This window comes from Kogia breviceps, chromosome 18 (genome assembly GCF_026419965.1).
Source record: "Kogia breviceps isolate mKogBre1 chromosome 18, mKogBre1 haplotype 1, whole genome shotgun sequence".
NCBI lineage: Eukaryota > Metazoa > Chordata > Mammalia > Artiodactyla > Physeteridae > Kogia > Kogia breviceps.
In genome coordinates, this window is record NC_081327.1 from 5,906,487 (window position 1) to 5,928,673 (window position 22,187).

The following is a 22,187-nucleotide window of genomic DNA, read 5'->3' on the forward strand; positions in this document are numbered from 1 at the left end:
CAGCTTTAATTTTGGCCAGATATATAAATAAAGATAGCATTTTTCCTTTTTCTCTTCCTGGCGCTCTCCTACACATCCCTCAAAGCCTTATTCACGACCCCTCCCCTGAGAAACCTTCCTCACATCAACTCTTTCAGTCCCGCCCTACCCAGTTTTTCTCCCTTTGTGCTGTAACACGTTTTTCATTAAGTTTTATGAGCAAAGCACGCTGTTTTGTTGAGCATCCCTACTACTTAGAAAAGCCTTTAAAGAGGACCCTTTGGGACTTCCCTGGTGGTGCAGTGGTTAAGGATCCGCCTGCCAATGCAGTGGACACGGGTTCGAGCCCTGGTCTGGAAAGATCCCATATGCCGCAGAGCCCGTGCGCAACAACTACTGAGCCTGCGCTCTAGAACCCGCGAGCCACAACTACTGAGTCCGCGTGCCACAACTATTGCAGCCCACGCGCCTAGAGCCCAAGCTCTGCAACAAGAGAAGCCACCGCAATGAGAAGCCCACGCAGAGTAGCCTCCACTCGCTACTACTAGAGAAAGCCTGCGCAGCGACGAAGACCCAATGCAACCAAAAATAAATAAATTTATTTATAAAATAAATAAAGAGGGCCCCTCGCCTAGCGTCAGTGCTTAGACAGTTGCCATGGAGACAGGCTTCCGGAATTGACGGTTTCCCTGACAGAGGACGCGCGGTGGTGAGCTTTCAGAACGCAGCCTGTGATTGGTCGAGAGGAAACAAACTGTGTAACCTCCTTCTCCTTCACCACTCCGCCTACAGAAGATAGAAGAAGACTTTGACACCGCTGTACCCAAAGCGGAGGCCGCCTCGGAACTCCAGGGTTTCCTCAGCCTTTGCCCTCAGAGGACCGTCGCCCTGAGGAGCCGAAATCCCGCGGGAAATGTAGTTAGGGAGCCTGCGCAGGCGCAGGGGCATGCATGGCACAGGGGCGGTGCACTCCGCGGCGCCGCCTTCGTGGGGACTGTCTGTGGAGGACCTACTCGAAGTCCAAGGCCCAATTGCCAGGCACTTCAGGATACAAGTGTTCATGACACTCCTGTCCTCCCCGTCTTTGGCCAGAAGAGAGGCTCGGAGCGGTCTCGGAGTCTTAGGCCATCTAGAGCAGGGGTCCCCAACCCTCTGGCCGGTGTACCCACCAGTCCATGGCCTGTTAGGAACCGGGCAGCACAACAGGAGGTGAACAGCTAGCGAGCAAAGCTTCATCTGGGGCTCCCCATTGCTCTCATTACCGCCTGAACCATACTCCACCGCCCGCCACAGGTCAGTAGAAAACTTGTCTTCCGCGAAACCGGTCCCTGATGCCAAAAAGGTTAGGGACCGCTGATCTAGAGGACAGAGGGGAATGAGAATTTGGGCGAGGCTGGGGCCTGCCGTCAAGGAGCCTGAGGCTGGACGGGGGGCGGGCTTAGAGGCGAGGAGGTTGTAGGGGCGGGGTTATGAGGCGTGGTTATGAGCAGGACTAGAGCGGGAATTGGCTGGAATGGGCGTGGACGGGAGGCCCCTGGAAAAGGGGCGGGACCTCAGGTGGGATTGAGCCAATGAAGCTGGAGTAGGCGGAACTCGCTGACTGTCCTGAGAATCCTCCTATCCAATATCCTTCTTGAGTCCACGGGCGAAAGTGAGGCTCAGAGAAGAGTGGAGATTCGTCCGGGGCTGTTCACTGATCTTTCATTCTTGGTTTAGGGACTCATTGGCTGAATTAAATGGTGTTGAACCAGTTCAGTTTCTCAGTTTCAGTTTCTAAGCTAACTTTCTAAGAAAGGTAATTAGTAAATGTTTTGTAATAAGAAATTTATCGTTATTATTGTTTTATGAGTAATACAAGACTGAAGCATTTTTGGCTCTCACTCCTTGTCGTAACGGGTGTAAATGATCTCTCAGGAATGGAATGGCCCAAGCCTTGTGACGCCGTGTTTTCCTGGTGGGTTTTATCAGGTCTTTCTGTCCCTCTGTAACAGCTGAAATTTATCAAGCACGGAAGTTTTCTGACTCAGTGGGGATCTGCTTTCATGCAGCTTATGGTACAAAGGAAACAACTCTTTTCTATCTTGTTGGGATTTCTTTCACCAGCAGATAGGTAGGCCTACTCATAATTTTCAAAGCCAAGCAACGAAATGCTATTAGACAACAAAAAAATTCCTCATGTAATAAAGAGTGACTCCATTATTTTTTTTACTTTTTTTTAAAGATTTTTTTGATGTGGACCATTTTTTTAAAGTCTTTATTGGATTTGTTACAATATTGCTTCTGTTTTATGTTTTGGTTTTTTGGACACAAGGCACGTGGGATCTGAGCTCCCCGACCAGGGATCAAACCCTCACTCCGTGCATTGGAAGGCAAAGTCCTAACGACTGGACCGCCAGGGAGGTCCCTTTTTTCTTTCTTGATTTTTTTTTTATGTTTTTTGTTTGTTTGTTTGTATTTTTTGCCCACACCACGCAGCTTGCGGGATCTTAGCTCCCCGACCAGGGACTGAACCTGGGACCACAGGCAGTGAAAACACCAAGTCCTAACCACTGGACAGCCGGGGAATTCCCAACTCCGTTTTTTTCAATGTTTGCTGAAAGCATTGAGCCTCACCCCTCCCTTTTCCCGTGTCCCACATCTGGGGAAGCAGATTGGAAAGCCTGGCTCTGCCCTCTTTTGGTGCCAGTGGGAAGTTCAAACCAAAGGCAGGAACCCTCACCCTGGCCCCACCCATTAACCACTATACTAACCCCAAGCCTGTCCTTGCTCTCTTTCAAGCCACTTTCGAACCAGCTTGGGAAGCCTGCCTGCTCCCTAAAAAACGTCACATTGTGTGACTAATAAGTCGTTTCATACCTTCTTGCTGTGTTTGTGTGTATGTGTGCCGACATCAGCCTGGATGTTCAAAGCAAATTTGGCGGGGGGTGGGCATCCTGTCAGGCCATAGTTCTTCAGAAGCTCCATACTTGTAACATGGTCCAGGAACAGGAAGCCTAAGATCATTATCAGATGGAGCACAGAAGTGTAATGTCCTGCATCCTCATGGGTTAGAGCTCAGGAAAGCTGAGCTGAATGACAGGTTGGATTATTGCTCACGTGGTGCTCATTTACACTTAATGGGTTCCCTGCCCTCTTTGCAGATGCTTGAGCAACGGAGGCTGTTATGTCCCACCTGCTGGCCCCAGCCCTGACCTGACCCTTGTGAATTGGGTTCGGACACAGTTCAGACAGTTGAGGGTTCAAAACATGGGGCAAGATCTCCCACTTTGGAAGGGCTTCCTGGGGAAGATGACCCCCAGAGGCTGCCTCCAGGGTAACAAGCCTTCAGTGATGGAGGGTAAAGCACATTTCTTCATTCACAGCACAAATAATTAGTATATTCGCAGAGTTGTGCAACCATCACCACAAACAAGGTTAGAACTTTTTTTTTTTTAACCACGTCACGCGGCATGCAGGATCTTTAGTTCCCTGACCAGGGATCGAACCCATGCCCTCTGCAGTAAAAGCATTGAGTCTTAACCACTGGACCACCAGGGAAGTCCCAAGTGTAGAACATTTTCATCACCCTAAAAAAGAAATCCCTTAGCTGGCCTCTCTCGATCCTCCCATTCCCCAGCCCCTGGCAACCACTAATCTACTTTCTGTGTCTTGTGGATTTGCCTATTCCAGACATTTCATTTAAATGGAATCATACAATATGGGGCCTCTTATATCTGATCTTTTTACTTAGCATAATGTTTTCAAGGTTCATTCTTGTTGTAGCATCTATCAGTACTGGATTTCTTTTTATTGCAAAACAGTATTACATTGTATGGATTATACCACATTTTATCAGTTCATCAGTTGATAGACATTAGTTGTTTCCACTTGGAAGCTATTGTAAATGATGGTGATATGAGCAATCGTGTACACGTTTTTATGTGGACATGTGTTTTCTTTTCTCTTGGGAAATACCTAGGAGTATAGTTGCTGGGTCATAGGGTAAGTCTAGGTTTAACCTTTTGAGGAACTGCCGGACTGTTTTCCAAGGTGGCTGCACCATTTTACAAGTCCACCAGCAGGGTATGAAGTTCCAGTTTCTCTACATCCTCACCAATACTTGTCTTTTTGATTATAGCCATCCTAGTGGGTAGTATTTCATTGTGGTTTGGATTGTATTTCCCTAATGACGAATGATGTTGGACATCTTTTCATGTGATTATTGGCCATTTGTGTATCTTCTTTGAAGAAATCTATATTCAGATCCTTTGCCATTTTTGTTGTTGTTGTTGTTGTTGTTTTGTTTTGTTTTTTGTGGTACGCGGGCCTCTCACTGTTGTGGCCCCTCCCGTTGCGGAGCACAGGCCCCGGACACGCAGGCTCAGCGGCCATGGCTCACGGGCCCAGCCGCTCCGCGGCACGTGGGATCCTCCCGGACTGGGGCACGAACCCGTGTCCCCTGCATCGGCAGGCGGACTCCCAACCACTGCGCCACCAGGGAAGCCCCCTTTGCCATTTTTAAGTGGATTATTTGTCTTACTATTGAGCCGTAAGGGTTCCTTATATAGCCCAGCTACAGGTGCTATATCAGATATATGCTTTGCAACAATTTGTCCTCTTTCTTTGTGTTGTCTTTTCACTTTCTCCATGTTGTCCTTTGAAGCACAAAAGTTTTTTTTTTTTTTTTTTTTTTTAACATCTTTATTGGAGTATAATTGTTTTACAATAGTGTGTTAGTTTTCCCTCTACAACAAACTAAATCAGTTATACATACACACATGCTCCCACATCTCCTCCCTCTTGCATCCCCCTCTCTCCCACCCTCCCTATCCCACCCCCCCAGGCGGTCACAAAGCACAGAGGTAATCTCCCTGTGCTATGCAGCAGCTTCCCAACAGCTATCTAATTTACATTTGATAGTGTATATATGTCCCTGCCACTCCCCCACTTCGTCACAGCCCACCCCTCCCCCTCCCCATATCCTCAAGTCCATGCTCGAGTAAGTCTGTGTTTTATTCCCGTCCTACCACTAACCTCTTCATGACATTTTTTTCCCTTAGAGTCCATATATATGTAAGCACAAAAGTTTTTAATTTTGATCAAGTCCTACTTATCTTTTTTGTCTTTTTTTGTTTGTGGTGTCACTAACTAATTTAAGGTTGTTAAAATTTACACCTATGTTTTCTTTTAAGAGTTTTATAGTTTTAGCTCTTACATTTAGATATATCTTTGGTCCATTTAATTTTGTCAATTTTTATTGTGGTTAAATACACATAAAATTTACCATCTTAACTATTTGTAAGTGTACAGTTCAATGGTATTAAATACATTCATCACTTTGTGTGGCCATCACCACCACCCATCCCCACAACTGTTTTCAGCTTGTAAAACTGCCCCTTTCGCCAGCTTCTTGCAACCACCATTCCTAGGTGCGATTTTCCTAGAACAGTAACTTCTCAACATTAGGCATCCACATCCCACCTCCTTGGTTTATGCAGAGCGGCCCCTTTCCATCCTCCTAAGACGCCACTGCCTGTCCCAAGATTCTCCTATTTATTTCAATCCATGCCCTTTGAAACTTTCAACCGCGACTGCGACTGAACAATTGGTATCACTTGCCGTGAATGGAAGTTTGCTGTAAAAGTAAATGCAATGAAAACTACTATTTGCATGTTTTCAGTGGGTAGCATTGCCCACCCAAAGTGCAGAGTTTGGGGTCCTGGGGAGAGGCTAAGTGTTAAAGCTATCTTCTCATTGCGGTAACCAAGAGGGATCAACAGACTCAAAAAGGGAACACTGGTCTCTCGGGTTGGGTAGAGTAAGATGCCAGCCCCACCCCATTCCCCACCCCTGCCAACTCACAGTGGACACGTAGCATGACATGAGGGAAGTAAACAGCTACCGAAATCTGACACACAACTATGTGGCCATAGCATAATCTAGTTCATCCTGATGGATACAATTAAGAGTCCATTGGCAGGAGGCCAGGCCTTAGCTGAGTGTTGCCCAACCTCATTTGATGACATACCACGGTCAATTTGTTTTACTGTAGTTGTGTGCCATGCATTTTCCTTTAAATCAGCTTTAAAACAAAACAAATCAATTTATTTTTAGAGGACTTCCTACCACTACCATGAGTGGGAAACTGGTACCTCTTGTCAGTAGAGGAAAAAGAGGGAGAGGGGAAGTAAAATAAGTACCAGGAGAGCAAAACAATATTAAATTGTAGCAACAACTCTTGCCTGAGCCTGAGGCCTACTGTGTCTTTGTAACTAGAGAGGAATAAACATGCCGTCCACGCTTCCTCCTTGATCAGGTAGGATTGCATGAGAATGGAAAAGTGCTGGGTGCTGAGGACCAACTGAAATTGAGGGGTTCCCTGGTGGTCCTTGCCCCTCGCAGACTTTGGGAAAACAGATTTAACCCTCTGATCGTGGGGTGGTTTTCACCATTAGGAGCCCTCCCATCCTAGAATGTGAGCAGTTGGCACGTAGTGACTGCGCATGCCCAGCCTTTGCCCAGGCGTGTGGCACTGAGCTGAGAAAAGCAATCAACACTTAGAAACTCAAAACTTTAATCAGAGAACCAACACGCAAACATGAGGTTGGGCGTTTCTACACTGGCCCACAGAACACAGGTCATTAGTTACCTAGGTTCCCCCCCCCCCGCCACCCCCCCCACACACACAATGGCTGCCAACTTTCTACAAGGCCTCTGACCTCTATCTGTGGTGTCAAAAACTCTTTGTTGAACACACTTATCAAGTTGTTTCCGCCCCTGCCCTGCCCTGCCCCGCCCCTTAGGTATATATCAGGCCTGTTGCCCAGATACAACAGGTGGGGACTTGGACATTTCCGCCATTTGAAAACCAGTACACTCCCCACTGTGGTGTGAATGGTCAGCCAACAAGGTCCCAGTTTCAATGACAAAACCAACCAGCACAACTCAAGGTGCAAGGTTTGAAAATCCTAAGGGCCCAGAGCACAGACTCCTGAACTTTTTTTAGCACCAAAAATATGAAAGAATATTAAAAGTGTCAAGAGTCCAATGTCTTTGTAAGATTGTGCTTCAGCAAAGAGGTGGCTGGGCCACTTAGCTGGTGGAACACAAAAGCTCAGGGCCGAGGAGGTGCCATCAAGAGAGCTGGTGGTGTGGTTCCCTGAGGTGAGACTCAGCTGTAGAACAAGCCTGGCCAAGGTGAGCAGTGAACTCTGGGGCTCCAACAGGAAGGACTGTGTCCTCACCAGGCTTGCCAACAATCCTCGGAGGACTTGCTGTGACTTGAGAGAACGTGGTATTTTAAGACGTCACTTGGCAATGGAAATGAGGCCATCCATTTCCCTTTGATTCTAGAAGCTTCAAGGCAAGGGCAGGGATTACCGTATTGGTGTTTCCCACCCTGGAGCCTAGGGAAGCACCTGGTGAGTGGCCAACTTGGACAACTGGTAAAGGAGGAACATTCCAGCAGTCGTTTCTGTGCATCACAGTTTTTGCTACCAAGCACATCTTCTGTATAAATGGTGTGAACCGTGTGGAGACAGCGACATCCAGTGCAGCTTTCCTAACTGAATCCAGCTGTTTACGGTATTAATATTAACTCTTATGATAAATTGGGTCTCATCATTTAACCAACAACTTTAAATGGGAGATTATGGGAAGGGGTGGCCTGTGGATATGGGAGGGGGTCCTTTTGAGTGAGAGGTTTGGGAGGTTAGGAGTGGAAAGTTCTTGCTGTGCGATGTTAGTTTACATGTTCTTCTTGGCTTTTTGCGGGTTAAGAAAGTACTAGGACAGGGCTTCCCTGGTGGCACAGTGGCTAAGAATCCACCTGCTGGGCTTCCCTGGTGGCTCAGTGGTTGAGAATCCACCTGCTGATGCAGGGGACACGGGTTCGTGTCCCGGTCTGGGAAGATCCCACATGCCGCGGAGCAGCTGGGCCCGTGAGCCATGGCCGCTGAGCCTGTGCGTCCGCAGCCTGTGCTCCTCAACGGGAGAGGCCACAACAGTGAGAGGCCCGCTTACTGGAAAAAAAAAAAAAAAAAAAGATCCACCTGCCAATGCAGGGGATGCAGGTTCAAGCCCTGGTCCAGGAAGATCCCACAAGCCGCGGAGCAAATAAGCCCGTGCACCACAACTACTGAGCCTGCGCTCTAGAGCCCGCGAGCCATAACTACTGAGCCTGTGTGCCACAACTACTGAAGGCCACGTGCCTAGAGCCCATGCTTCGCAACAAGAGAAGTCACCACAATGAGAAGCCTGTGCATCGCAACATGGAGTAGCCTCCACTCGCTGCAACCAGAGAAGAGCCCGCGTGTAGCAACAAAGACCCAACGCAGCCAAAAAAATAAATAAATAAAATAATTTTTTTAAAAAAAGTAAGTACTAGGACAGAGCTGAGAGATGGAGGGAAGAAAAAGGCTAGGCTTTTTTTTTTTTTTCAAGAGCAAAGTGCTGGGGTTTTGGATCCAACGAAGCCAAGGATATTTTGGTGGAAAACTTTAAAAATAAAAGCCATGCACATTATCAGTAATAATGCTAACTGCAGTGAAATAAAGATAGATGGTTGCTTAATTTTCTCTTCCTTTTAATGTAAAAGAGGATATTTGTTATATATGATGCGTGTTTGTAGCTCACACTTGGTGAGTACTTACTATGTGCTAGGCACTTAGTTCTAAAGTGCTTTACATCTCTTTATCCTCACAACAGCACTATGAAGTAGGTAGCTATTATTTTTCCCATCTTACAGATAAGGACACTGAAGCCCTGAAAGGTTCCATAACTTTCCCTAGGTCACTTAGGTGGCAGATGGCAGAGCTGGGATTTAACTCAGCAGACTGGCTCCAGTCTACCTCTGACTTCTGAAGCTCCACAGCTTCTCAATGTTTGTGTTTTCATTGTTTTAATGAAACTCATGCATGTAAATTTTCTAATCAATCTCTATTAATAGAGAGATTTATTACTCTCGGCGGGGAGGGGCATACACTGGGATGGTTTCAACTTTAGGCCTCGGATGAACACATTCTCAGATATCTGGGATCCTGCTGCCACCCAGCAGCCATGGGCAGAATTGCTACCTGCTACTTTGGAGTGTGAACTCACTGATGTTGGCTAAGACCTGAGCAGCAGCACAAGGCTTTCTGACAATGTGGACATTGATGCGGTTTCTCCTTGGTGTGAATTCTCTGATGCTGACTGAGGTGGGCTTTAAGGGCAAAGGCTTTCCCACACACATCACAAGCATAAGGCTTCTCCCCAGTGTGAGTTCTCTGATGCTGCACCAGATTTGCCTTCTGGGCGAAGGCTTTTCCACATTCGGCACACACATAAGGCTTCTCCCCACTGTGAACTCTCTGATGTTTAGAAAGGCACGAGCTCTGGCTGAAGGCTTTCCCACATTCCTGACAAACATAAGGCTTTTCTCCAGTATGAATCCTCCGGTGTCGGATCAGTGGAGCACCCCGGCTGAAGGTTTTCCCACAGTCGCCACATTTGTAGGGTTTCTCACCTGTGTGAACTCTCTGATGCTTAGAAAAGCACGAGCTCTGGCTGAAGGCTTTCCCGCATTCCTGACAAACGTAAGGCTTTTCTCCGGTGTGAACTCTCTGGTGTCGGATGAGTTGAGCACCCAGGTTGAAGGTTTTTCCACAGTCACCACATTCATAGGGCTTCTCACCTGTGTGAATTCTCTGATGCTTGGAAAGGCACGAGCTCTGCTGCGATGTTTTCCTGCATTCATTTTGCTTAAAGGGCTTCTTTCCTGCCTGAGTTCCCTGATGTTGAACAAGGTGGTTACTGTAGGTAAAGACTTCGTCACACTTGTTAGGTGTAAAGGGCTTCTCCGCAGTTTGGATTAACTGATGTTCTGAGCAACATGCACTTTGGCTGAAGGTCTTTCCACATTTGTTACATTGAAAGGGGTTCTCACTCTTATGGGTGGACTGATGTTTGGCAAGGGAGGCACTATGAACGAAGGCCTTCCCGCAGTCCCCACATTCATACGGCCTCACTCCAGAGTGAATCCTCTGGTGGCGGATGAGCTGTGAACTTTGGCCAAAGGCCTTCCCACACTGGTTACACTCAAAGGGCTTCACCCTGGCGTGAATCCACTCGTGCTGAGTCAGGTATTTGCTGCAGCTGAAGGTTTTCTCACATTTGTTACACTTAAAGAGCTTCTTGCTGACCCTTGGAGGCTCTCTCTGCTCTGGGTTCTCATTCAAGATCTTCCTGCTCTCGTCGAGTCCTTGTTTTTCTCTGGTGTGACCGCTCTGGTGGCAAATTAGGGTCGAGTGGCAAACGAAGCGCTCACCACACTCCTGACATTGGTAGGGGGTTTCCACAGCATGGATTTTCTGGTGCTGAACAAGGTCTTCGTTGTGGCTGAAGGTCTCCTTGCATTCGGCACAGCTGTAGGGCTTTTCTGTGGCGTGAATGGACAGGTGTCGATTTAGGTGGGAGGGCCGGGTGAAACTCTTGATGCATTTGTGGCACTTGTGGGGCCTGTAGCCCGTGTGAACTCTCTGGTGTTCATTAAGGTGAGTGTTCCGGTAAAAGGCTTTCCCACATTTGTTGCATTCGTAAGGCTTCTCGCCCCTGTGAACCCTCTGATGGGTCTTTAGGGTCAGGATATGGCTAAAGCGTTTCCCACACTCATCGCACTTATAAGGTTTTTCTCCAGTGTGAACAGACTGGTGTTTGACAAGCAAGGAGCTTCTCCTGAAGGCCTTCCCGCACTCCTGACACACAGCAGTCGTTTTTGCAGCATGAATTTTCTGATGTTGGAGGAGGTATTTTTTAAAGTTGAAGATCGCCTTGCATCTGGCACATTCGTAGCATTTCCGAGTGTGGGTTTTCTGATGCCGGGTGAGATGAAAGGTTTGGCTGAAACTCTCGCCATATTCATTACATTTGTAGGATTTACCACCTGGCGGGGGGTTGTGACGCTCAACAGGCTGTGAGTCGTGACCTGCTGGACCATCACTGTCTTGACTCTTACATGGTTTTTCTTCACTCTGAATGTTATGATGCCACAGGACATGTGTATTCTGACTAGAAGTCTTCCCGCACTTGTTACCCACATAGGACTTGGAGCCTGTGTGAGTCACTGACTGCACAAAAAGGCCAGAACTCTGGTTGACATCTTTCTCATACTCTTGAAGCACAGCGGGGTCCTCCCTAGTGTGAAGAATCCAGTGCTGGATCAGAAGGTAGCTCTGGCTGAAGCTCTTCTCACACTGACTACATTTATATGGTTTCTCCCCTCCCTGGATGTTATCCTGCTGGCTCTGGTCTGAGTAGCACCCAACGTCATTCCCACTTTCCTGAGACTTAGCTGGTGTAAGGCTCCTTTCAGGAAGATCAAGAGTCACAGAACCCGCTCCTGGGGAAAGGAGGGACTTGGGACCAAGGCCTCTCTTGAGTTTGTGGCTCTCGAGTTCGTGGCTCTTGCATTCAGTGGGACTTTCCTTGCTGGTAACAATATCGGACTTCAGAAGACTTTCTGGATCTCCTAGCAAACTATCTAACCAGCTCTGACCTATGCAGGCTTCTTCCAGATGGGAGTTCCAGAGGCCATCCTTGGAAAACATCTCAGTAATCTCCTGGGAGAGTCCTTCTTCCAAGAAGTCCTGTGGCAGAGGAGAGGTCTTGGCCTCAGCGGTGTCTGAAAGAGAGGGCAAGTGCAAATGTCTCCTGTGCCCTAGGGGTTAAAGACTGGAGCTGCACGCTGAGAGCAGACAAAAGGGAGAACAGGTGATGCGTCCTGAGTCAGGCCTATCTGGCAAGGGGATGAATGAGACGGGGCCAGAGTGGTGATCCAGCTGGAACTGGCATCACAGGAAACAGAGCCCATTTCCAGGAGGATTAAGAGGGAAGCTGGGCAACCTCGAGGGTTCCACAGAGAAGTGGAGGCTCTCAGTGGATACTCTCCACCGTCACCCACATCAGCTAAGGCCCACTTCCTAGAGAAGAGCACTCAGTGGAAAAGAGGTATAAATGATAACATGCAATACGATTGTTACCACATGGTTATCATTGTAACCACATCCAAAGGTGGTTTGCATTTGGTTTACCCATGCTTGGAACCAGCCTGGATGTTAAGGTGGCAGAAATAGAAATCCACGGTTGCAGGAGCCTGGGCCTATGTGAAAACACCTGTGCGCTCAACGGGAGGCTACAGAAGGTCCATGTTCACAAGCTCACGAGAGGTGAGCAGAGAATGGAGCTCCAGGCTGACGGCTGGGGTGCAGGGTGAGACTGAGCCATGCAGCCTCCACTCCGTGGCCTCTGGTGCAGGGGTCCTTCTCCTCATGTTAACAGCCTAACAATGAGAAAAGCCTCTAGTGCCCCAGGCAGGGCCCTGCCTCTGCTTTTTCCTCCTGGGGATGTCTCGACCAGTGTAACACCCGGGAATCCTCTGCTTGACTGGATCCCCTGGAGAAACTGTGGCCTGGAAGAGGGCAGACCGAAGGCTCTTGGCAGCATTTAGGCCCGGGCTTGAGTTACTAACAGATGGGCCATCTGCTAGGCCCTGTGGACAGGAAGGAAGGATAGGCCTGAACGAAAGCGGGGTGAAACAGGTAGACAGGGGGTCCACAGTGCACAAGGGGCACAAGGCAGGAAGGTGGAGAGACCAACTCAGGGAATGGAAGGCCGACGCCTGCTGAGTCTGGAAGGATGTGGAGGGGACAGAGGAAGGGCACCAGGACAACCACGTGCCGAACACAGAGGCAGGTGGAGATAAGGCATGCAGGGTGAGGGTCCTGGACCTAAAGCCAGTGTGAGGCAGAGTGAAGCCCGGAAGCAGGGAATCAAGCTGTCTGGGTAGACAAACTGGGTGGGATGGAGGTCCCAAAGATGGAGGGCCCACAAAGGGCCATGCCCCACAACCCCTCCACCCTCCCGTTCGCTGGGTGCTGGTGGGCCCTCTCTGCCCACTCACCAGGACCTGTTGACTCTGGGCTTCCTTTCGCCAGGGCCGCCAGCTCTTCCCCATCATCTGGATGGGAGGTCAGGTTGGGTCTGGGGGGATCTGAAGGGAGAGAGGAGCATTGTCACCAACCAGATGACAGCAGCATGGAGGGCCATCCGGCCGCTGAGTGGGAACCTCCCGGCTCTCCTGACTATTCAGCACCTTATCCAGCACATGGCTCCCAAGGGCCAGATGCAGCACTGGGTGACTCCAGGGATGCCTGCCCTACAGGGTTCCCAGTCCAGTGGAGGAGAAGAACCTGGACAGTCACAATCCAGAGTGATCAGAGCTGTGTCAACTGGGCCTGGGAACACAAAGGATCTGTAACAGCTCTTGAGGAATGAGCAGAGTGGCCGGGGAGAGGCAGGTACTTCCTCGGCCATCTGCGATTCGTTCATTCACCCATGGACCACACACACGGCCAGAGGCCTCCGTGGGCCAGGCCCCATGATGAAGTGTGTTGGGGTCCCAAAGCTCAATCCCACACTCTACCCCCTGCAAACTTCCTCAAGGAAGGGAGCACAGAGTTATAATCCCTGGGGAAATGTGCTACAGTGGGGAGAAAGCCACTGCTAACTTCAAAGATGAGAGGCCATGAGCCCAGCAAGTAGGCTTCATCTTTTCGCTGAAAGAGGGAAAGGAAAGAGATTCTCCCCTACAGCCTCCAGAAGGAACCAGCCGTGCCCACACCTGGATTTCAGCCAAGGCAGACCCACTTCAAACTTCTGACCTCCACGGGGCTTCCCTGGTGGCGCAGTGGTTAAGAATCCGCCTGCCAATGCAGGGGACACAGGTTTGAGCCCTGGTCCGGGAAGATCCCACATGCCACGGAGCAACTAAGCCCGTGCGCCACAACTACTGAGCCTGAGCTTTAGAGCCCACAAGGCACAACTACTGAGCCCGCGTACCACAACTACTGAAGCCCATGCACCTAGAGCCCGTGCTCCACAAGAGAAGTCACCACAATGAGAAGCCTGTGCACCGCAACGAAGAGTAGCCCCCGCTCGCTGCAACTAGAGAAAGCCCACGCGCAGCAACAAAGTCCCAACGCAGCCAGAAATAAATATTTTCTTTTAAGAGAAAAAAAAAAACAGGGGAAGCCCTGAGTCAGGGAGAGGACAGAGGAGAGCAAATGCAAAGATCCCTAAGTGTCAGCTGGAGGAACTCCTCTACCATGATGAAGAGGAAAGGCAGGGGCCAGATCAGGGTTTCTCAACCTGGGCACTACTGCCATTTGGGGTCGGATAATCCCTGCATTCTGGGATATATGGCAGCACCCACCCCTGGGCTCCACCTACTGGATTCCAGGAGCACACCCACCACTGCCAACTGGTGACAATCAAAAAGGTCGCCAGGCATTGCCAATGTTGCAGAATCGGCCAGCTGAGTACGCTGGTCTGAGGCACTCAGGAGGCAGGGGCTCATTCCATGGGTGACAAGAGAGCCACGGGTGATCACCAGGCAGGGCAGTGACAGGCCCCTGGGGCTGAGGTGGACACTCACTCAGCAGGAAGAGGTTCTGGTAGTTGTCCAGTGCCGTGTCCCAGAACAGGTCCCCCTGGTCCAGCCCCAGCTGCTCCCAGTCCTCCAAGGTGAAGTCCATGGCTATGTCCTTGAGGATCGCAAATTCCTGGAATGCAACACACTGTCAGTGATGACTGCGGGGCTGGGGTCAGGGAGGGGCCAACGGCTCACTCAGCCCCCCCAGCCCCCCATGGGCCAGGCCTTTGGCAAAAGTCATCTTGTGAGAACCTTCAGATGTAAGAGACTGGGCATTCCCGTATTTTCTAGGCAAGGACAAGGAGTCTTGAAGACGAGATATGAGGTTCCCTCAAGGTCACAGAGGTGGGTCTGCCTGATCCTGACATCCATCTACCTTGGTTTTTGGTTTTTTCAGTGTTTGTTCAAGATTTTAAGTTTTTTAAATTAAAAAAAAATTTTTTAATTATAGTTGATTTACAATGTTATGTTAATTTCTGCTGTCCAGCAAAGTGATTCAGTTATACATATACATTCTTTTCCCTTATGGTTTATCACAGGATACTGAATATAGTTCCCTGTAGGGCCTTGTTCTTTATCCATTCTATGTACAATAGTTTGCATCTGCTAATCCGAAACTCCCAATCCTTCCCTCCCCCACCCCCTCCCACTTGGCAACCACAAGTCTGTTCTGTGTGTGTGTGAGCCTGTTTCTGTTTCATTTACTCATTCCACAAACACCTCGAGGAACTTCCCTGGTGGTGCAGTGGATAAGACTCCGCACCCCCAGTGCAGGGGGCCCAGGTTCCATCCCTGGTCAGGGAACTAGATCCCACATGCATGCCATAACTAAAGAGCTGCCAAGCAGCAACTAAGGAGCCCATCTGCCACAACTCAGCCCCAGCGCAAACAAATAAATATTAAAATACAAACAAACAAAAAATATATTGAGGCTTCCTGTGTGCCAAACCGGTGATGGTCCCTGGGGACCCAGAGATGAGTCCCAATCAGTACCTGTCCCCGTGGAGCGTCAAGTCTGGTGGGGCTGACAGATATGGTCAGGGACACCCCATCCGGGTGGATTTGTGCTACAGCGGAGGCAGCAGGGGTGATATGGGAGACCAGAGCGGGGAGGAGCTGACGCTGCCCAGGGAAAGTGGGGGGAATGAGCTGGGTCTTGAAGGCCGTGGAAGATTCACCAGCCACATATGGTGGGCGGGGTATATTCTAGCAGAGGGAGGAGCCTGACCAAAGGCGGAAAGCTGGAAAATACAGAGTAACGTTTTACCACCAGGCCAAGGAGGGAGTACGGCGTGTGTGGGGACACGGAGAAGACAGGGTGGAGAGGGGCAGGACCCAGTTCACACAGGGATGGGCTCAGAAACCTGGATTTTCTCCTATAGGCAATAAGGATTTCTGGAAGGATACTGAGCAGGAGAGCGACAGTGTGAGGGCTTTCCTTTAAGAAGATCAAGTTGGGGGACTTCCCTGGTGGTGCAGTGGTTAAGAATCTACCTGCCAAAGCAGGGGACACGGGTTCAAGCCCTGGTCTGGGAAGATCCCACATGCCGTGGAACAACTGGGTCCGTGAGCCATAACTACTGAGCCTGCGCGCCTAAAGCCCGTGCTCCGCAACAAAGAGAAGCCACCGCAGTGAGAAGCCCACACACCACATCGAAGAGTAGCCCCCACTCGCTGCAACTAGAGAAAGCCTGAGCACAGCAACGAAGACCCAACGCAGCCAAAAATAAATAAACTAATTAATTAATTTAAAAAGAAAAGATCGCGTTGGGGACCATGATAAGACAGTGAGCCTGAACGAGGCAGGCCAACTGTGCAGCCTTTGGGGATGATGGGTTAGGATATGGAGGCACCACCCTCGACTCACCTCAGTCATAGCCAATGGGGGCCCAGCAGCTGAGTCCTCCTTTAAGCTCCCTCTCCTGGGAGAAAGTGTCCCTTCCTCCTAGGGCTGACTCTGGCCATGCTGGAGGAGCCACAAAAACGTCCAGAAGCAGGAGGAGTCAGAACATAAGTCTCCCTGCAAGAATCACAACAATTCTATTTACTGAAACCACCCAGCCCCACGTTTCTCCTGTGCTTCAGAGCCCGCAAGGCCACTGCACAGCCCTTCCTGGCACTCAGAGTCAGTAAATACAGCCAGTAAATAGCCACTTGGGAGAGGAGGAGATTCAGATCTATCACCTTGGCGGAACCTTCTGTCTTGCTCCCCACTGTGTGCAAAGTGCCTGGCACACAGTAGGGATTTTTAAAATATTTGTTGACAGAACACATTATGTGTCTCTAACTGAACCCCTGGGACGATGCTTCTGATATTTCTGATTATCAGCTCTAAGACTTAAGTCCAGGTGAGCCCCCAAGACTGTTGATGTTTCTTCAACCTTTTTTTTTTTAAACCATGACCCACAGTAACACAGACAATATATACCATGACTACTCATTTGCATACATAACTGAACAAAAGCTTCATGAAACAATACTTCATCTAACAAAGTAGGATGGACTGGGATGTTTACCATTCTGGTTGCTTTTATTTTACTTCACTAAAAAAAAATTATGGGGCTTCCCTGGTGGCGCAGTGGTTGACAGTCCGCCTGCCAATGCAGGGAGCGCAGGTTCGTGCCCCAGTCCAGGAAGATCCCGCGTGCTGCGGAGCAGTTAGGCCCGTGAGCCATGGCTGCTGGGCCTGCGTGTCCGGACCCTGTGCTCCTCAACGGGAGAGGCCACAGCAGAGAGAGGCCCGCGTACCGCAAAAAAAAAAAAAAAAAAAAAATTATGGTCACTGCCCCCTGAGTTATTTTCATGACCCATAGTATGCAAAACACTGTACCACTGGTGCAGCCACTGTGTATTTCCTCAGTAGCATATATCTATGGGGTGTCGAAAGCATTCCATATCATGAATCAGCAACGACACAGGTCCACAATTCTTAAGTCTCTGGGGCCAGGTGTGCTTTGAATTCAGAAATTTTCAGACTTTAAAAATATGATCCAGGGACTTCCCTGGCTGTCCAATGGTTAAGACTTCGCCTTCCAATGCAGGGGGTGTGGGTTTGATCCCTGGTTGGGGAGCTAAGATCCCACATGCCTCACGGCCAAAAAACCAAAACATAAAATGGAATTAATATGGTAACAAATTCAATAAAAACTTTAAAAAATGGTCCACATCAAGAAAAAAACTCTTAAAAAAAAAAAAGGTGATCCACCATATATATGGGGTATTTCATTAGAATCCCAATGCAGTGGGGCAGGGGGAGGGCGCTGGCGGGAGCATTTCATAATTGAATACTTTGATATTTCTAGAGCAGAGGCATCAATATTCACTCTAGGTAGGATAATTAAAAGTAATAAATCACAACAGTTCTAGTCAGTTGCAGGCACCAAATCCATGGAAAAAAATGTTTGGTTTTCAGAGCGTTCTAGATTTTGTGACTGCAGATAAGGGAATGTGGTAGACCTATAATAAGTGCCAACATTTTACCCAATGAGGATTTCCTTCACGACAGAGGTTAAGCCGTGACTTTTTAGTATAATTTGATCCACAGATTTTTAAAATTTTACTTTATTGAAGTAAAGTTGATTTACAATGTTGTGTTAGTTTCTGGTATACAGCAAAGTGATTCAGTTATTTATATATATATATGTGTGTTCAGTTATTTATATATATATGTACATACAGTATATGTGTGTATATATATATATTCTTTTACATATTCTTTTCTATTATGGTATACTACACGATATTGAATGTAGTTCCCTGTGCTACATAGTAGGACCTTGTTGTTTATCCAGTCTATATACAATAGTTTGCATCTGCTAACCCCAAACTCCCAATCTGTCCCTCCCCCAGCCCCCCTCCCCCTTGGCAACCACAAGACTGTTCCCTATGTCCAATCCACAGATGCTTTATCTGGCCTGAGTTGGCATTGACTGTTTTGACAGAAAATTCTTTTAAGTAATCCCAAACTTAAAAGCTGGGAGATTTCACCTAAAAATTTGATTTCCAGCTTCTGAAAAATCCTAGGATTTGGCCACATGGGGTCTGCATTCCCACGAAGCTAGTTTGTTGGAGGCCGTTTAGAGCTACCCCCACACCCCGCTTTAGGTGGGGTGAGCCCTCCCAGATGCCCCACAGCCCTCACCCAGACCTCTTCTCTCCTTTTCCTTATCTGCCTGACGCTCACAGACATCTGAGTTTGAGAACTCGATGTACAGTTTCCAGATCCCATTCTGTCCACATCTCATACACTCTCAGCCCTGGGAGGGAAGAAACTGGAGCCCTGATGCGAAGCTCAAGGTCACCCAGCCTGTCATAATAACTTGAGACAAATAGGACTGGAAAGCCTTAGGCCCTGGAGTCAGGGAATCTTGCCTCTTCCTGCTGTGGAACCATGGCCAGATCATTCACCCTTTCTGTGCCTGTTTCTACATGTACAAAATGGGGCAGGTTCAACTCATCCACAATCTCTTGTCTACAATTCTGAAAACGTAAGGCTCTGAAAACCAGAACTTTATTCAAAAATTGGCAGCCAATCTGAACCCGAACTGCCACAGGCTATGTATATTCTTTATTCCACTTCAGTGTGAATATTCATGCCTTTTCTGGCAGAAATACTCGATTTCCAAGAATTGCCCCAGATCTCGCTTGGGGGTGTTGCCTGATTATGAAACATGCACCCTACTGACTCTCTAAATTCTGATTCCCGAGATGATTCTGGTGGCTGCGGAGCTGACAAGAGAAAATGCTAGGACAGAGCAGCGGCTGGCACACAGAAAGCGCCCAAATAAATGGTAAATATCTTGACTTTCTAAGGAACTCCCATTCATTCACCCCTCAAGAACCGACCCAGCTCTGCCAAAGACTTCAGGCAACTCACCCGCTCCTTCAGCCTCAGTTTCCTCACCCAAGAATAAAATAAAATAGAATCGATCCTCTCAGGGCTGCCGGAGAGTGTTAGAAACCACTTCAGCAAGATCCTGGCTCGTAACTTTGAACAAGGGCTCAAGACTCCACCTAGATACCCACAGCCCAAGGCGACTCGCCCAGTGCCGAAGTCACCCCAAAAGCATTCCGTCACCTCTCGTCTTCAGCGATCCCAGCCCCGGCGTCTCCTCACCTCGAGACTGCGGTCAGCCGGGTTAAAAGACTAGACCCCAAACGGGTGGGAGCCGGAGACCCAACTCCTCTGACACGCGCCTCCCCGCAGCCACTTTCGGCGCCGGGAGAATCTCTTCACAGCTACTCCTCACCCAAGATCCTCCGCGCCAGCCTCAGGACCCCGTTTCCCAGAGAGCTATGCGAACGCCTTTTCTTGTCTTCCCATCTCCACCCCCTTCTTCGTCTTTAGAGGTCCCGCTGAGCACACTGGGAAATAGAGTAGAAAGAGACTCGGCATCAGGTGGCACCTGGGTATTGTAGTCCAGCTTTTGAAGGACTACCTCGTCAGTCTTCGTAGTTCATCCCTCCTTACGATTGGCTCCACGTTGGCATATGCGCAATAGAACCAGGAAGCGTTCCACAGAAAGTGGAATGGGGTTGGGCGATGAGGGAATAATCCCTCTCCCAAGGCTGGTCTGCCGCGAAGGTGCCTGGGAAATGGAGTTCTCAGGAAGGCACGGCCCGCGGGCAATCCGGCGGTCTGCGTAGGCTGCGTGGGCGCAGTCCTGCGAGGGAGAGGGTGCGCGCGCAGCGCTTTCCGCCCAAAGGGAAGTGTTTGCGGGGCAACTGAGAAGGTGAGTCCCAGTTCCCCTGGAGGGTCCGAGGGTCTGACTGCAAATATGTCTCCCCACTCCGCTCACCAAATCTAGAGGTGAAGGGAAGGAGAAGCGGAGTAGGGGGAGGTCTCTTGATACCCTAGCCAGAGTTCGGTCGTGGTGCCAGTGACGTCAGCGCGACTCTCTGGGAGGCGGAGCCCCTGGGAGCGGGGTCGGGGGTCGGGATGAGAGAAGCTTCTGGTCTCCGAAATAACCTGCCGGCTCCAAGTGTCCCCAGTTTCTTCGGGCTCTTGGTGACAGGCGTGGCTACGACGGAGACGGGCGGAGCTAATGGGGAGTTCGACAGACGCCCCGCCGTGGTACTACGTCATCTCTGGTTTCCGTGGAGGACGGGGCCTAGGCGAATCCCGTCACCTAGATGATTAGCCCTCCTTCCCTAAGGTAGAGTCTAATCTTTAGCTCTTCCAGGAGGGGCACAGTATCAAACACATAGCAGAAGTTCAGTAAATGTTTGTTGAGTAAATAAAGAAAATGGGTGAAAGAATGATAAAGACTGGCCTGAGTGTTGGAGCCTTGGCTTTGAGTCCTGAGCTAGCCACATGACCTTGAACCGGTGACTTCAACACTGAGACTCCCTTCTTTCTTCCATACATATTTATTGAGAGTTTAGTATAGCTCTACTTCCACGTGACGTATTAAACAATTGCTTGCTCACTTGTTTATTAAACTTGTCTTCCCCCACTAGAATGAACTTTGTCGGGTCAGGAGCCATGTTTGTTTCCTATGCTGCTGTATCCCCAGTAGCAGGCATATTAGGAGTTAAGTGAATAATTATTGAGCGAATGAATGAATGAACAAACTTAGCACATGTTGGCTACATAGCCAATGCTCAATAAGCAGTAACCATTATCTTTTTTAAAAATAAATATTTATGTATTTGCCCGCGTTGGGTCTTCGTTGCTGCGCGCAGGCTTTCTCTAGTTGCGGCGAGCAAGGGCTATTCTTTGCAGTGCGCGGGCTTCTCATTGGGTGGCTTCTCTTGTTGCAGAGCAGAGGCTCTAGGCACGCGGGCTTCAGTAGTTGTGGCACGTGGGCTCAGTAGTTGTGGTTGGTGGGCTGTAGAGTGCAGTCTCAGTAGTGGGCTTAGTTGCTCCGTGGCATGTGGGATCTTCCTGGACCGGGGCCCGAACCCATGTCCCCTGCATCGGCAGGCGGATTCTTAACCACTGCGCCACCAGGGAAGTCCCAACCATTATCTTTTACTTACATGTGCAGCAAAGCTGAGTCAGCTTCTCCACCTCTTTTCACTTACAGGACACAGTTAAGATGGAGTTTCCAGCCCAGTGAGTCTGAGGGCCAGACCGTGACCCCATAAAGGTACCGTCCCCTGGGGCATATGCCCCTTAAGTCCTATTCCCCACCAACAGCCTGCTTCTCCATCTCCTGTGTGTTACTGCTCGCAGACTTCACTCCCAGCAGAAAGGTGGTCAGCGGCGTGGCAGTGGCCCAGGCACTTACCCATTCCTAAAGGCCGTCTTTATCCAACGGCACTTGGCACCTGGGGAAGTTCCACTGAAACCGCCTCAAATTTTCAAACTTTTATTTACATAAGTAACCTAGCACAGTCTTAAGTGTATTGGTCAGACTAGGCTGGACCATGCTGCAGTAACAATGACCTCCAAAGCTCAGTAGCTTAACCCAGACACCAGTTTCTCACTAATACGAGCTTGGGAGCAACTCTCCAGGGTAGCTGTCCTCTAGACAGTTTTGATCTTGTGGCTCCAACATCACACAAGGGTTTCTGGTTTGTCATGGCCCGAAGGGAGAAGTGATGGTGACTCTTCTAGCTTAAAAAAATGCTCACCAGTATTTATATCTTCGAAAAGCTAGAGATGTCCATTTACATGTTATTACCAGGAAAGCAAATGATTAAGTCACACGACCAATCAGGATTACAGCCTTCTTAGAGGCTAAAGAACAGTTGGCGGCAGTTTTGAAATCATATGTCTTACACAACTTGTGTAAAATAACAGAAAGGCAGTTTTATG

The 22,187-nt window shown here is 49.1% G+C and overlaps 2 protein-coding genes across 9 annotated transcripts in view; one reads left to right on the forward strand and one right to left on the reverse strand.

The window, feature by feature from the left end:
• Positions 1 to 6,517: 6,517 nt before the first annotated feature.
• ZNF473 (zinc finger protein 473) lies at positions 6,518 to 20,443 on the reverse strand. Of its 4 annotated transcripts, none has more exons than XM_067018991.1 (5): positions 19,302 to 20,443; positions 16,293 to 16,445; positions 14,429 to 14,555; positions 12,896 to 12,985; positions 6,518 to 11,617 (listed from the first exon to the last, which is right to left on the reverse strand). In XM_067018991.1, the coding sequence occupies exons 2-5, from the start codon at positions 16,299 to 16,301 to the stop codon at positions 9,054 to 9,056; spliced, it is 2,790 nt and encodes a 929-aa protein (XP_066875092.1). In that variant the 5' UTR covers positions 16,302 to 16,445; positions 19,302 to 20,443; the 3' UTR covers positions 6,518 to 9,053. The 4 variants fall into 4 exon arrangements, with proteins under 4 accessions (XP_066875092.1, XP_066875091.1, XP_066875093.1 ...); XM_067018990.1 differs by having other exon boundaries at positions 6,519 to 11,617; positions 19,542 to 20,443; XM_067018992.1 differs by lacking the exon at positions 16,293 to 16,445 and having other exon boundaries at positions 8,310 to 11,617; positions 19,542 to 19,681.
• The window catches only part of VRK3 (VRK serine/threonine kinase 3), a 44,282-nt gene continuing 42,016 nt past the window's right edge, over positions 19,922 to 22,187 (forward strand). For 2 of the 5 annotated variants that reach the window (XR_010837746.1, XM_059044166.2), the window contains exons 1-2: positions 19,922 to 20,157; positions 21,454 to 21,516. The gene's annotated coding sequence lies outside the window, so the exon portion shown is untranslated. Of the gene's footprint in view, positions 20,158 to 20,335; positions 20,581 to 21,453; positions 21,517 to 22,187 lie in introns of those variants that run through there. The other 3 variants (XM_059044170.2, XM_067019001.1, XM_067019000.1) reach the window with 3 other exon arrangements.